The sequence below is a fragment of the Lytechinus pictus genome, chromosome 4 (assembly GCF_037042905.1).
Source record: "Lytechinus pictus isolate F3 Inbred chromosome 4, Lp3.0, whole genome shotgun sequence".
Classification (NCBI taxonomy): Eukaryota; Metazoa; Echinodermata; class Echinoidea; order Temnopleuroida; family Toxopneustidae; genus Lytechinus; species Lytechinus pictus.
The window spans coordinates 16,319,382-16,336,045 of NC_087248.1; the positions used below are offsets into that span (position 1 = coordinate 16,319,382).

At 36.1% G+C, this 16,664-nt stretch overlaps 2 protein-coding genes across 5 annotated transcripts; one reads left to right on the plus strand and one right to left on the minus strand.

Annotated features, from left to right (window-relative positions):
• Nucleotides 1–5,619: 5,619 nt before the first annotated feature.
• Nucleotides 5,620–10,963, minus strand: LOC129258933 (uncharacterized). Of its 2 annotated transcripts, XR_010293382.1 has the most exons (6): nt 10,738–10,963; nt 9,893–9,959; nt 9,256–9,378; nt 8,570–8,669; nt 6,159–7,827; nt 5,620–5,988 (listed from the first exon to the last, which is right to left on the minus strand). XR_010293382.1 is itself a non-coding variant. In XM_054897180.2 (5 exons), the coding sequence occupies exons 1-5, from the start codon at nt 10,904–10,906 to the stop codon at nt 7,270–7,272; spliced, it is 1,017 nt and encodes a 338-aa protein (XP_054753155.2). In that variant the 5' UTR covers nt 10,907–10,963; the 3' UTR covers nt 5,620–7,269. The 2 variants fall into 2 exon arrangements, 1 of the variants encoding a protein (XP_054753155.2); XM_054897180.2 differs by having other exon boundaries at nt 5,620–7,827.
• Nucleotides 10,743–16,648, plus strand: LOC129258386 (mitochondrial transcription rescue factor 1-like). Of its 3 annotated transcripts, none has more exons than XR_010293383.1 (4): nt 10,787–12,004; nt 12,417–12,489; nt 14,676–15,476; nt 16,108–16,648. XR_010293383.1 is itself a non-coding variant. In XM_054896670.2 (3 exons), the coding sequence occupies exons 1-3, from the start codon at nt 11,511–11,513 to the stop codon at nt 14,856–14,858; spliced, it is 750 nt and encodes a 249-aa protein (XP_054752645.2). In that variant the 5' UTR covers nt 10,743–11,510; the 3' UTR covers nt 14,859–16,648. The 3 variants fall into 3 exon arrangements, 1 of the variants encoding a protein (XP_054752645.2); XR_010293384.1 differs by having other exon boundaries at nt 10,793–12,004; nt 14,676–15,472; nt 16,143–16,648; XM_054896670.2 differs by having other exon boundaries at nt 10,743–12,004; nt 14,676–16,648.
• Nucleotides 16,649–16,664: the final 16 nt, after the last annotated feature.

Consider the following 16,664-nt stretch of genomic DNA (forward strand, 5'->3'; position numbering starts at 1 on the left):
AAATAATGGCCTTCAAATCTAATTCTAATATTGCGAAAGGATGTATGAGAGCGCATTTGAAAGGTTGCATGTTTCAGTCATTTAATGTGTATACTATTAAAGAGGAAGTTAATGGTTATTATCAATAGCGAAATAAAACCTAGAAGAAAAAAAAACCCGAAAGAAAAAGAAAGTTGTTATATCAAAGGGGGATTAAACAGTCGATTTTTTCAATGAAATCCTGTTTACTCACTAGTTAGAAATTAGATGAGAATGGGGGAAAATTGGATCATACTTATCAGGAATAAGGGTGCTTTGAAAAATGAATAGTATGCCCCCACAGACATGCGTATTTACTTCGAAAATGTGTAAATAGCACATCGATGAAAATGAAATGGAAAAAGGTTTCAGAAAGAAAAGATTTCGAATAATATTTAAGATAATGCAACATTCAGAATTCTCAATAAAATCCCATTCATATTTGAAATCCTTAAAAAGATCGTTCCATATAGTAAGGATTTATTTCAAGTCTCCTATAAATTAAGAAAGATACGGAATATATTGCTGTTATATCAACATAATTGATTTGATCAAGGTTATACTTTAACATTATTCTGGAGCATGGATTCAGACGTGTAATATTTGTGCAAACGTACTATCCCCCTTTCTTCCCCAATTTAAAGGTACCAAGACATACAGGGTCCTCTCCCGCCCCTGTCATTCATGCCACTTCATTGGTTTATGATCAGTTGTAAACATACTTGAAATCATATAACTTGTGATAGCAATTCTCTTGTTGTGCTGTGCGTATAACACCTTGGTCACATTTGCTCTACGGCGGCCGTACGTCGAGTCGAAAACAGCCGTTTTATTAAAGGACAAGTCCACCCCAACAAAAAGTCGATTTGAATAAAAAGAGAAAAATCCAACAAGCATAACACTGAAAAGTTCGTCAAAATCGGATGTAAAATAAGAAAGTTATGATATTTTAAAGTTACGCTTAATTTCACAAAACAGTTATATGCACATCCTTGTCGGTATGCAAATGAGGAGACTGATGACATCATCCACTATTTCTTTTGTATTTTATTATATGAAATACGTAATATTCTAATTTTCACCTCATTGTCAAGTGAAACAAAGATTAATACCTCTCTGAACATGTGGAATCAACATTATTTTAATAGTACATGGGTCAGTCAAGTTGGCCCTTGTTGTCAAATCTGTAAAACATGAAAAATTGTATAATTCAGACAATAAAAACAAAATAAATAGTGAGTGAGTGACATCATCGACTCTCTCCCTTTCATGTCACTAAGTTGTGCATATCACTGTTTTGTGAAAAATAAACGAAACTTTAAAATGCCATAACTTTCTTATTTTACATCCGATTTCGATCAAATTTTCAGCATTATGCTAGTTTGATTTATCTCTATTCATTCAAACCAACATTTTTCTGGGATGGACTTGACCTTTAATTTTGATGCAAACCACCTATATGTAGTTAGTACAAAAATGTTAAAACGGCTGTTTTCGACTCGCCGTACGGGCGCCGTAGAGCAAATGTGACCAAGGTATTATGTTTGCAATAAAGCCAAACGTATGAACGTAGCCAGGGGCGGATCCAGGATATTTAAAAAAAAAGGGGGTCACATTTTCCCGATGAAAATTTGACTAGCAAAAAAATATAAGGTTTTCACATAAAATTGAGTGTCATTTCGTCCGCGGAAAATTTGACAAGCCCCCGAAAGGGTCCTCACTATCAAGGGGAGGGGGGGGGGGCACGGGCCTGCTGTGCCTCCCCCTGTTTTTTTTTTTTTTTTGCGGTTCTTTTGCGTTTTAGGATGCAATAATTTGGCTAATTCGAGCATTTTAATTAATAATTACACATGTTAAAGATCAATCCACCAAATTTGATGACAAAGAAAATATTTTTTTTTTTTGTGTCTTGAAAAGTGTGCGTGTATGTGGGGTCACATTGCTATTCGGCACTTAAAAGATAAATGCAACTCTGTCAAAACAAGTCACGATATCATAAATCATGTTTTAAAGTTAATGGTTACACGGGCCTAATCACTAGAGGCAGGTCATAGATATTCATTCGACCCAACCCATTGCTATTTTTTTTATTTTGATATGGCTGATTAACAAAGTGTATGCATATGATTGTCCATCTAACACTGATTCTATTTTTGGTAATTATTGAAATTCCTTTTCCCAAATTGGGAAGAAATATCACCAATTTTGGACTATATTTTGACTGGCGGAAGGATTAGGGCTATTTTGCTGTTTGAGGTGATGAATCTGCTCCCCCCGACGGTGTCTTCAAACACGCCAATTTATTTTTAAAATGAGCCGGTCGAGGGACCCTTTTCTGGTCAGATATGGATTGCCAGATATATATCCTATCCACTGGTAGTAAACATTCGACCCCCGAATTTCACCCTTATTTTTTATGAATTTTTTAAAGTGCCAATTTAACACACGAGTCTATGGGGAATGATTTAGGCCTGTGATACCTGTACACCTTGACCATAGCCTATTACAAGGAGAATTCCCTAGTGGATGAAATACCTGCCCAAACTCTTCAGTAGCAGATTGCTTTCACTAGTATACATGTTTCAATCATCAAGAGGTCCAAAAACTGAACTTCATGGCTATATACAAGGCTACATAGGGGTATAACAGGTAACAAATTGTGATTAGTAACTCTGTGTTTGTGTACCTAGGCTAGGCCGTGTAGGCTGTGTGTTTGTCTCTGTGATTCATGTTGTCGTGTGTTTTCGTATACCGACGAGCGCTGATGTAAATCGTGTATAGCACCCATCACAAGATAGGCCTTGCATCAATTGCACTTGTGAAATTGGTTCATGGGGAAGGGAAGGAGAAGAGAAAACTTTAGAATTTGGCTGAAGAGTGGTGGATTCAATAGGGAGGGGGGGGTAGCTAGAGAAAAGCATAGTTAGTATGTTTGGGGGGGGGCTGAGAATGAGTGCTACTGCTATCTTGTTCAACTTTTACTGACTTCTAGCCAGACTAGCCCCCATCCATTTAGAATACAAGCCATCTAACCCCCCTCTCTCCCTGTCTCTCTCTCTCTTACATCCCTTGGCTTGGGCCCTTGTCATAGGAAGATGTGAATGTATAGTATGCTTGTATGTTGATTCTCATTTCTTTTTATTGTTATCTAATTTAACTCATGTGAATCTGGTATTTATATTGTGGGCAAATCTTGAATCCAGATATGCACACTATTCATATCTACAATTTGCATTATAGGATTTGGGCCCTACATTGCATCCATTGTTGAGCTACATATAGGCAGGTAGGATGTGTGTAAATCCATAGGGCACTAGACATTAGGAGTAACATTAAAATTGGTCATTACATAACACATCTGTATATTTCATGCATTTCTTTGTGATAAAGTGAGTGTACAGATGTTAAAGAAAAGCCAGGAAGGTAAATTAAAAAGAAACCTTCATGTGCCATACAATACAGGTTACACGGGCCTAATCACTAGAGGCAGGTCATAGATATTCATTCGACCCAACCCATTGCTATTTTTTTTATTTTGATATGGCTGATTAACAAAGTGTATGCATATGATTGTCCATCTAACACTGATTCTATTTTTGGTAATTATTGAAATTCCTTTTCCCAAATTGGGAAGAAATATCACCAATTTTGGACTATATTTTGACTGGCGGAAGGATTAGGGCTATTTTGCTGTTTGAGGTGATGAATCTGCTCCCCCCGACGGTGTCTTCAAACACGCCAATTTATTTTTAAAATGAGCCGGTCGAGGGACCCTTTTCTGGTCAGATATGGATTGCCAGATATATATCCTATCCACTGGTAGTAAACATTCGACCCCCGAATTTCACCCTTATTTTTTATGAATTTTTTAAAGTGCCAATTTAACACACGAGTCTATGGGGAATGATTTAGGCCTGTGATACCTGTACACCTTGACCATAGCCTATTACAAGGAGAATTCCCTAGTGGATGAAATACCTGCCCAAACTCTTCAGTAGCAGATTGCTTTCACTAGTATACATGTTTCAATCATCAAGAGGTCCAAAAACTGAACTTCATGGCTATATACAAGGCTACATAGGGGTATAACAGGTAACAAATTGTGATTAGTAACTCTGTGTTTGTGTACCTAGGCTAGGCCGTGTAGGCTGTGTGTTTGTCTCTGTGATTCATGTTGTCGTGTGTTTTCGTATACCGACGAGCGCTGATGTAAATCGTGTATAGCACCCATCACAAGATAGGCCTTGCATCAATTGCACTTGTGAAATTGGTTCATGGGGAAGGGAAGGAGAAGAGAAAACTTTAGAATTTGGCTGAAGAGTGGTGGATTCAATAGGGAGGGGGGGGTAGCTAGAGAAAAGCATAGTTAGTATGTTTGGGGGGGGGCTGAGAATGAGTGCTACTGCTATCTTGTTCAACTTTTACTGACTTCTAGCCAGACTAGCCCCCATCCATTTAGAATACAAGCCATCTAACCCCCCTCTCTCCCTGTCTCTCTCTCTCTTACATCCCTTGGCTTGGGCCCTTGTCATAGGAAGATGTGAATGTATAGTATGCTTGTATGTTGATTCTCATTTCTTTTTATTGTTATCTAATTTAACTCATGTGAATCTGGTATTTATATTGTGGGCAAATCTTGAATCCAGATATGCACACTATTCATATCTACAATTTGCATTATAGGATTTGGGCCCTACATTGCATCCATTGTTGAGCTACATATAGGCAGGTAGGATGTGTGTAAATCCATAGGGCACTAGACATTAGGAGTAACATTAAAATTGGTCATTACATAACACATCTGTATATTTCATGCATTTCTTTGTGATAAAGTGAGTGTACAGATGTTAAAGAAAAGCCAGGAAGGTAAATTAAAAAGAAACCTTCATGTGCCATACAATACAGGTTACACGGGCCTAATCACTAGAGGCAGGTCATAGATATTCATTCGACCCAACCCATTGCTATTTTTTTTATTTTGATATGGCTGATTAACAAAGTGTATGCATATGATTGTCCATCTAACACTGATTCTATTTTTGGTAATTATTGAAATTCCTTTTCCCAAATTGGGAAGAAATATCACCAATTTTGGACTATATTTTGACTGGCGGAAGGATTAGGGCTATTTTGCTGTTTGAGGTGATGAATCTGCTCCCCCCGACGGTGTCTTCAAACACGCCAATTTATTTTTAAAATGAGCCGGTCGAGGGACCCTTTTCTGGTCAGATATGGATTGCCAGATATATATCCTATCCACTGGTAGTAAACATTCGACCCCCGAATTTCACCCTTATTTTTTATGAATTTTTTAAAGTGCCAATTTAACACACGAGTCTATGGGGAATGATTTAGGCCTGTGATACCTAATGCCATTTTTTTACCAAGCTTGAAGAGCGCCACCTTAGGCTCAACACTAAAATAACTTCATCCTTTTTTCTACGGTACACACATTCTGATACTTCTTTTTCTCACACTCTACATCCCATAACAGCAATGACGATGATTTCAAATCCTGCATGCAGCCAACACCTCTCTACTCTTCTTCTAGCTTATCATGATATAGATTCTCTCGCAAGAAAAATCTATATTTCAAGGAAGTAATTTTTGTCTTTATTTATTTTCATGAAAAATAATAATTCAACAATTCCTCTCCCAGGGGCATTGATTTCATTTTCTGCTTGAATATAACATGTTTGTTTTTACACCATCCATCTTTCTTCATTCTTTTCTATGAATCTCATTTGAAAATTCAACATAGATTTTGGAGATGGCATATATATTGCTCCAAGCCACTTTGTGGACAAAAGCAAAGTTCATCAGCCACTTTGTGGACAAAAGCAAAGTTCATCAGCCACTGACACAAACTCACAAAACAATAGAGATAAACATCTAATCACCTATCAGCATAAAAAATATACAAATCGTTCGTGAGAATTAAGTGATTTATGGTTTTCATTTTCTTGATACCTCAGTCACATTTCCCCTACGGCGAGTAAAAAAACAGCCGTTTTAACATTTTTTGCACCAGCTACATATAGGTGGTTTGAATAAGAATGGATAAAACGGCTGTTTTCGACTCGCCGTAGGGCTGCCTGCCCGATGTAGAGAAAATGTGACTGAGGTATTATTTTCGATACCTTGGACATATACAGACAAATTGCAACATTAGGGTTTTTCCTCAATGTGGATGAAAGTGAATACTGGTACAGATGATTTCTAAATTTGATATGTTCAACATGCTCTCTCTCTCTCTCTCTCTAGTTGCCATTATCTTATTGACAATATGTTGCTTGTGGATTGGCATTGGTCAAGAGCCAGTCCTGGGACTAATCACAGTTCTACCACAGAAATCAAAATTCATCTGAGATTGACAGAAGTCACAACATTGATGACGGCATTCACATTACTGTTTTCACAAAATATTGTGAGACTTCAAAAATCCACTTTGTAATGAGATTTCAATAAAATTATTAGCATTTCACTCTAACTTTATTTAGATATTATTTTTGTCCCAGAGTATCCCTTTAATAAGAGTATTTTAATTCAAGAGTTGGAATAAACATTCAAGAAATGCCAAACAGCAATTTGTATTTTAGTAACATTAATCTCTGTACAAAATTTTACAAATATAGACCTAGTATTCAACATACTGTCTGCAACTCACGTAGGCCATGGATCAGTGCTTTGAAAAGAAGGAATAAAAGAATACTTGATGGACTACAAAGCAATTATGGTGCACTGCTATATCAAATTATCAGTTTTAAGGCATAACTGAAGCCCTTGAATATGAATTCAGAAGAAGAAAAAACACACACAACAAACAGCTGCAATCAGTGGCGGATCCAGGGGGGGGGGGCACAAGCAGGATGTGCCCCCCCCTTCCCCCTTGAGAGCCATTATAATGCTGTTTTTCCCCAAGTCTGTCCCCTCCTTTTGAAAAAGAGGACCCTTTGCTTTTTGCTTGTCAAATTTCTCGCAGATGAAATGACCTCAAATTTTAGGTGAAAACCTTTTTTTGTGCCCCCCCCCCCTCCTTTGGAAAATCCAGGATCCGCCCCTGGCCGCAAAAACATAAAAATTGAGTTACTGATATACACAAGGTATGAAGGTATAATCTTACAAGTACATGAGCTTATAAATCACTATTACTCTTTTCCAAGGAAAATACAAAATGCAAGGATATAAACTGTCTGTGATTACAGATGAGATCAACATTAAAGCAAATTTATGGAATTCAAATCTCAAGCTTCATAATGGTTTGTTTAATCTTCCACCTGAAATTTTTCTGATCGGTGACAGTAACTCCAATTCATTCTGAAAGTCCCCTTGACTTTCAGAAACCCCACTATAGTCTTTGGTACGCTTGGTTCCTCTAACCCGGTTATCCTGACCCTTGGTAGCAGCTCTAGATGTCTTTGAAGATGATCTCTTGCTTCTCTTGCTTCCACTGTAATCATCCACGGTTGCTCTGCTGGTTTCACTATCACTTAATGTCTGTTGGCTTCCATTTGCTTTTTCAAAGACACCACTCCTTTGCACATCCTTCCCAAGTCCTTGGCCACGTTCCGATCCTGGACCCATGGCTGGATTCCTTTCTTCATTCTTTCGAGAAGCAAGATTCTTGGCCGATCCACTTTGTAACCCCTCTTTGGGTTGGTGAGGGTTTGAAGACAGTAACCCTGGGTTGTTTTCTAGAATTCCTGCCATGGACTGAAGAGGGTTCTCTGAAGGATTGGTGTCCTCGATCTCGAGTGACTGTTCAATGTTCTGGATACGTTGATGCATGGCACACATCAGCACCTGCAACTGTTAAATGAAGTGGCGTGTTGTTTGTGAAAAGTTCCAAAAGTTCCGGGTTTTATGCGTATTGTCACAATTAAATTAAATTTACATCAACTGAAAAACACATGTATGTATTTATTTATTCATATATTTATTTCAAGGAATAATTTTTCTGGTATCGCATCGCAATTTGCTCCTCATTTTTGAAAGACTGCTATGCATAAAGTCTTTTGTATAGCATATTTTTACATATGACTGTACATTACTTAGTTGAGAGCTTTTCTCTTATGACCAAAAATACTATTCAAATTTGTAAAGCAATATTATTCCCTGTATTTATTTATCTTCTTTTTTTTTTTATTGGAGGGGGTGCAACCTTTGGGCCAATACATTTGTACATTAATTTAGAAACACATTTAGTACATACACCCTGATGTGAGAAGGTCGAGTGTGGAAATAAGTTCTCTTTTTGAGTGAAGAATACCCTTGTCTAGCTTGTCAGATTTTTCATCATGTCTCCATGGGGAAAATTTTTAGTAATGAAGTATTTTATATTTGCTTGTCTGCTTATCTTGATGGCAATTAGGTCCTTTTTTGGCACCAAAATATTTCTTTTGCCAAATAAGAAAATGTTTCAGGACTCCCAATTATGAAATCTTGGATTCCTCTCTGAGCTAAGCATGAAAATTACAATTTTTATTAAATTTTCATCATACTCTTTTTAAAGACCTCCCAACTTCTTATATAGCAACTTAATGGTAAATACCTTAAGTGTTGTTTCTTTCAATGTTTTCAGGTTGGTGAACTGTTGGAAAGGGGTATCTGACTCGGGGAGAGACGATGAATCAGTAGAACCAACCTGGTATCTGTGGTGTGAGATTAATGGGTTAATGCAAAAGATGATTGTAAACTTCAGCAAAAACTGATAGGCCTAATGAAAGGGTTTTGACTTGGATCAGATTTTACTCATTCACATAACACATAGGGAGAATGAATTTACAACTACTGTTATGTCTATGGCAAATTAAAATGAATTTTGTATTCTTTTCAAAATAATGTTGAGTATCAAAAGAGGATCGTGTGGTATCAGTAAATGTGCCTCTTTTTTCATTTGTTAAAGAGTAGTTATATTAGAAGTGTAAAACATGTGTGCATCTCTCATATTATGTAATGGACAGAAACACAAGCTGGCTGTGCCCCCCTTTTTGAGAGGCACAATTAAAATTTATAATGTAAATATGGCGTTCTAACACAAGTGTGCCCCCCCCCTTTTGTCATTTTTTGTGGACAAAATGACCTTAAATTTTGGGTGAAAATCTTTTTATTTTTTGCTTGTCAAATTTCCTCTGGAAAATATGCCACCCCCCCTCCTTTTGGAAAATCCTGGATCCGCCCCTAACAGAAAGAAATCAAAGGACAAATTGAAATGTTCAAAGTCTAATGACAACTTACACTGAAAGTTTGTTGACATCGATTGTGAAGTAATCTCTGAGGTCGTCCAAAGGTCGTGGTGTTGTCTTGTAAACCTTCCCAAGCACTGTTTTACATCCTCGGCAAACAAGTGGGCTGAAAGTACTACATGAAAAATATGAAGAGAATATGAACTTAATCATCGATACATGTATCTCCATTAGAAAGAAAAAAAATTGCATCTATAACAAAGTATAAATAATAAACAATGTATAGATCACAATAAGAATAAGAAGCATAAAAATAATCCTCATCAGGAGAAAAATTGGAAGAATGCAAATATAGGGAGAATAAGAAATGGAAAATAAGACGACAGTAGAGAGGGTGAAACAAAAAAAAAAAGATTAAACAAAAATGATGAAAAAGAAAAGGATTAAGAAAAAAATAAAGGGAGAAAAAAGGAACAAGAGTAAAGAAGAAAAAATGAAGTTACATGTAGAGCAAAAAGAGAATAAAGAAAAAGTAATCATATATAATCATAACGATAGGCCTATAAACTCAAATATTCATCAGTATAGATATTTTACTGGCCACACATAACACAACAGAGAATTATTAGAATTAAAACTAAAAAAAAGGCCTATTCAATTTATAAAAATAAAAAAAATTGAATACAAACCTTCCTTGGTCAATACCATCTGTTGATGTGATCAGCTTTGTTGATAATTCTACAGATGCATTCACACCTGAAGTAAGAAATCAAAGAAAAATGTAACGATTGCTTCTTGAATTCTATAACTAACCCCCCCCCCAAAAAAAAAAAACACCAACTAATGCTATAGTATATAGCATTATTTGTTAGCATTGTTAGCAAGCTGTATTCGGAGAGTGCAAGCGCGAATCAAGTTGGAAAACACTTGATCGGAAAGGATGGAAGTGTTTACTGTAGTGTTAGTCCCTTGTTTAATAGTAAGTCACAACCTATGCATGTTAAAATTATTGGTCAAAAAGGAGGGTGTTCACCAGTTGTATTCCACCTGCCAGTCATTAGTATTTATAACTGTAACTATTTACTAAAAACAGAAGAGAACGACAAGAGTTGAAAGTAAATCACAATAATGTAATTGCAACTTCCAAGGCCAAGGGGGGGGGGGGCTGACAATCGACAGGGATGTGTCACAGCCCTTTCGCAATAAATTTTGTGAGATAGATCCACTTTTTGTTTAATGACAAGATCATAATTTTGTCATTTACTCATTATAATTTTCCCAAAATGTTCTGCCCCCCCCCCCCATTTTGATTCACCATTAAAACGAACAATATATCTGCAGACCCTATCACTTATTGTAAAGTTATTATCAGATTGTATGAATCAAAATACTGAATTGACATAAGTGTGTAACTCATGACATGAGCAATTTGTTAAACTAAACACGAGAACGTGATAATGCATGCTCTCTTGTGTGCACGAGAAATCGCACGCGCCGCGGTCTTGAATGCTATACCGGTACGCTATTTACTCACTGTTCAGTGTGATAGATTTCAAATCATCATGAGCAGCGATGAATGCAATAGAGTCACTTATTATCACATTACAGTGTTGACACTGGAAAACAGCAGGTAGATCCTTGTTAGATTGATCATGTTCCACAGTCTCAGGATCAAGAGTGTATTTTCCCGTCACAGACTCCATTCTCGAATTTGAGCTTTTTTGACTTTTCGCGGATGTTTACAACTTTGTCTTCTTTCCAGTCTAAGGTTACATTATTAATGTAAATAACCAAATTTGAGTAGGCCTAGATCGAGTTTTTTCCGAGATATTTTAGTAAAGTTCAACTGACATTATTTTTTATTATATCAACCAAGGTGTGTATTTCTAAAGTTACAGGATTGTAGCTGTAAGACCACTATTTGAAAGAATAATGAAAAGTTCGATTTAATTTATAGATTCTCTCGTGAAGTTATGGTCTGACTCAAGTCTAGCACACTACGAATTTCTGCTACTCAGCATTTATGACACGTTCACGTCAAAAATAGAAATATTTAGACTCCTAACTTACTAGTAGTGGATCGTACTCCAAATGTGTTCATTTCCCCGTGGGAACTTTACTAAATGGCTAAATGGAGTAATTTAAATTAAACTTTTACCAGTCTTTGTACGCAGCAATCTGGGCAATAATTGAAAGATCTTTCTCGGCCGCGACTTCCGTCGGGAAACAATAGACATTGTCGCCTTAGGTTTCGGCGGAGAATCTTGTCGTGTGCCGCTGGGAGTAGCCAGTATCGGCAGAGGTTTCATGATGGGTGTGCCGCTTTATAGACTATCATCGTTTGTCTTACAGGGAAAGTCTTCATTTCTGTTACAGCCTCCCGTCTTCAAATATACAAGATTTTTCTCTTTGTATTCTGCACATTCTTCTGCAATTTGTTTGCCTTCCCAAAGTTGCCAAACACATGGTCATGGAAAATGCCGAGAAGTTGAGAAGAGTGCACAGATAAGGTGTGGGGTCATTCCCAAGACCACGTCCATGATGAACCAATGTAAATTTTTACTTCAGAACCAGCTTGTGTGCTATTATTCAAAGAAGTCGAAATCAAAACAGAAAATTTTAAGAGCTGATGGCACAGATGATGAAAGTGATTTGGACGAAGAGAATGGCTACAAATCTGATTCTGAAGATGAAGACGAGATTGAAGATGGTAGTAAGAAAGATTGGAAAGATCTAAAAATTAATGTACCATCTCGGAGGATAGATGCTGTTTTGAGTGCTGGGCTCGGAGTATCCAGGAAGTGAGTGATTAAATTTTTCATTTATTTTATTCGATCATTTTGAATATTGATGTCATTTTTTTATTACATCCCAATATGCGGTTCTACACTGAGTACACCACATAATACAGTAGATCTACATGAAGTTGGAGTTTGTTTAGCTTTTCATATCATAACTAGTTTCTACTATAAAGATGTTGAAATGGCATGAAAAATTATAAACATTCAATACACAAATACGAATTTATAGTTTGGAATAATATTGACTTGGACCATAACTATATCATTAAAACACAATTATCCTACAGCTACATGTACATGTATTTGGGCACCTATTCCTATTGTACCTGTGTATGGAGTAATAGGAAATGTAATTTGAATTCTAGAGTGTTTAAAGATTATTTTGATCATAATATAACTCTTTTATTTCCAGGAAAATTGAGGAAGCATTCCTGAATGCAAAACTGCTGCACAATGGCAAGAAGGTGATGAAAAAGAGTCGACAGGTAGGTATATATGTTTTAATGATTTTAATAGAATTTCAAGTCACTAATCTTCAAATAGACGACCATCATTTGTCCTCTTTTTTTATCTTGGTGCGAGGCCCGGAGGAGGGGGTGGGGGGAGGATTGCTGTCTCAAGATCACAAATGATGTGAAAAGAAACATTGAGATTGCATTTAGAACCACTCTGGGACATAATTTTTATGAGGATATTTATTGAGGCACATCCATAAAACAACTCTTGTGAACTAATTAATTTCTAATTATTTTGCCTTTTTGATTTGTCTGTCAATAAGGGTAGCATCGTGAAGGGGAGGGGTGCAAGAAGACCAGATGGTGGTTTTGTTTTCTGTTCTTGAGTTGGATTATTTCTAATTCGTCTAATGCCAATCCAATTGCCAACTCGTCTACTATCATTTGGTCTTTCATCAGTTCATCTACTCACCACATGGTCTACTTTCATTTAATCTAATGCCATTCTGTCTAATAACCAGTTGGTCCAATAGCAATAGCCATTAAGCATTTGGTCTTATTAAAGCTAAATGATAGTAGTTGCAGTAAACACTGATTTCGTGAGAAAGTCTATAAAACCAAGGTTAAGTATTACTATATCATCGTGGATCTAGATCTGGTACAGTTACATAAACTGAACTCTGTGAAATCATAAAATCTAAGCTGAAAAACGATCACACTGAAGATCGCCAACACAGATAGGCACACGTGGGACAGTGTATTATTATTGCTGGAATAAAGACCCGACGGAAGTGCCCGAATCCGGGCTTATTTTGCTTATTTCTCAGCAATTACACAATCTCTTCCAGAATCCTTTGGCACATATTTTTTATTCATACAAACAGACACTTGGGTGGTCATTATATTGGATTCTGTAAAAAGTCATTTTGAGATCGTTACCAAAACTGGCATTTACCTTTAAACTAAAGTGTTGATTGTGCAAAATGAATGAAAAGAAAGAAGGTATTAGACCAACTGGTTATTAGACGAAATGGTAAGAGACGAAATGGTGATTAGACGAAGTGATGATTGGACCAATATTGGACCAAATGGTTGTTGGACGAAATGTTGATGGGCGGAATGCATTAGACTAAATTAACCCTAACTAGGCCGGGCTTTTTTGGCTGTTCTGTGGCTGGGCCCCCCCTGAGATCTCGGCCGCCGATTGCGCGAGTGCCGCAAAAATTTGCACGCTGGTAGTGTGCGATGTAATCTACAAGGCTGTATGGTAAAATTTTCCAAAATAATGAGATTTTATTTTATATGAATTAATTATGCTAATTTATGCATAAATCATACTTTTTGCTCTAATTCACTAAATAAAGCTCCTAGAATGCTAATTTTTGGTAAAAATATTCTTTGTAGCATTCTTAACAATGGCAATTGAAAAAAACTTCGGTTTGGAAATCAATTTCTTATGTATTTTATTGTTTTATGAATTTCTTATGTATTTCTTTGTTTTTCAACCTTTTGTTTTTCTTTGTTTTTTTCACCAGATTTATTGCACAACCTTTTTGAAGTATAATTATCCTAAAATCAATTGCTTTCAGCTTTTTAAAGTAAAAATAATCATATCTTTATGAATAAGATGAGAAAACTCAATTTGCATTGACTTTGTACACAAAATCACGTTTTGGAAAAATTTTTGGTCTGACATGCACTTACAAAATGTTGCGTTATTTCGGAACCGTGTACCCGGGCATCGTAAATTTGGTCTCAAAAGATGCGCGAGACTTAAATGTATAAACTCTGCGAGTGGCGCGGTAAAAAAATTTCGCGCGGCGGAATAATCACAGAAAATGTTGAGGGGGGGGTTGATTCAACCCCCCCCCCCGGCCATTTTAGGGTTAAGTGAGTGGATGAATTGGCAATTTACCCTTGATTTTATGGGCTTTATCAAGTTGCATTTTACCCAGTGCTCATACTCTGCTCTATTCCTTTTATTCATCAATTGGTGGTGGTGGTTGGGGGGGGGGTGTCACCCAGGTGCCTGGGAATGATTTTCGAAGAGGGGATCCTGGATTGTTAAAAAATTGACAAGCCCCCTCCCCCTAAAAGAAAACCCAACAAGATCTTCATTCCACAATGAATGTGTTTTTTGTCAGCAAATTGTGCGGCAATTGCACACTTCAATCAAGTAACTATTAAAGGCAACTTGCTAATTATTTTTCTTGCAGGTACAAGAAGGAGATGTGTTGGATGTTGTGAAGGAAGACCGCATCACCAACAAGGAAGGAAACCAAGTGTCACTTGTCATGAGGGTGGAGATGAAGAAAATCAAGGAGGAAAAAACGTCAACGGACAGGACGCCTGTCAAGCTCCGGAGATGGAAACATCTAGAACTCCCAAGGGAGAAGTGATGTACCATTATTCCTTATTCAAACAGTAAAAAAAAATATGTCGAAATCACTGTTAAGAGAGAATTCATGCATCTTTTTCTTATTTTTCGAGTTGTATGTAGCCTTAAGTTTTGTATCTAATCAAGATTGCAGAATATGAAACATTTTGTTTTTACTTCAGAAAGTAGTCTGTCATCTTTGTACCCTTTTTAATATATTCTCAGCAAATTCAGTGACAAAATTTCATGCACTGATATGATTAGCCAGAAAAGTGTCAGAGGTTAACATTATTTACATATTTCTCTTGCACCACTTTTCAGGAATGTAGTAGGTTGAGGGAAAGGATTTTTAAATGTTTTCAAATTAATTTCATGCAGGAAAGTACATTATGAATTGAAATCATGAATGACTTGTTTTCTTCATTTATTATAAGTAGTAGTAATATAAGTTTTTTTTTTTGGGGGGGGGGGGAGTTCACCCCTATGTACTCTGAATGTGCTTTATTTGAGTTATATTTGTTTTAATTGATTAAATTGATCTAGATTTCTCTCTATAAAAGCATTTTATTTCATTTTTCTCTTGTACATGTAAACACTTAAGAAATCCATACACTTTTAGATTATCTACATTAAAGGGCAAGTCCACCCCAGAAAAAACTTGATTTGAATTTTTTAAAGAAAAATCAAACAACAATAACGCTGAAAATTTCATCAAAATCGGATGTAAAATAAGAAAGTTATGACATTTCAAACTTTGGCTTATTTTTCACATAACAGTTCTATGCTCAAGTCAGTGATATGCAAATGAGAGAGTCGATGATGTCACTCACTATTTCTTTTGTTTTTATTGTTTGAATCATACAATATTTCAATTCTTAGATTTGACAATTTGGGCCCTCTTGTTTGAACCACAAAATGTTAAAACAATCGAATTCCACATGTTCAGGGGGAATGAAACTTTAGGATATTTCATATAATAAAATACAAAAGAAATAGTGAGTGGGTGATGTCATCGGTCCCCTCATTTGCATACTGACCAGGATGTGCATATAACTGTTTTGTGAAATTTAACGAAACTTAAAAATAGAAAGTCAAAAGGGGCCTAAGCTTTTGATCCTAGCAGAATCTTCGTCAGAGGGAAACTTTAAAATGTCATAACTTTCTTATTTTACATCCAATTTTGATGAAATTTTCAGTGTTATGCTTGTTTGAATTATCTTTTTCTATTCAAATCATCTTTTTGTTGGGTTGGACTTGTCCTTTAATGGCAGGATTCCTGAAAAAAAAACAGACAAGAAAAAAAAAGAAAAAAAAAACCCACTGTACATATTTTACTATTATGAGAGTGGAGAAAATATGAAAAAAAGTGAAAGTTTGAAAGAAATAGGTCAAGAGATGAGAAAGTTATGGCTGTTTTAAAGTTGAGATCCCTAAGACTGTCAAATTGGCAACTTGGTAATTAATTTATGACAAGTGGTGGGGACAATTTTCCCATAGTATTTGGGATATATGGTTTTTCAATCGTACCTAATCCCCTGGGGTATCAATAGAAATATTGCTATCATACTAGTATTGTTTTATGTCTTTAAAAAAATTAAAGTACAATTTTTGAAAGAAAGTTTCTTAACTCTTAAGAGTATCGGAGCAAATGGAAGTGGTCTCTGGCCTATTGATGATGCCCATATAATTTGTATGGTTCTATTTCAAATAAAGTGATTACAGATTTTTAAACTTTTCGAATATTCAGTTTTCTTGTTCATGTAATATCATACAATATTTTGCTGATTTTTCTTTTTCCTCTAAAAACTCATTCAGGTTGTATATTGGT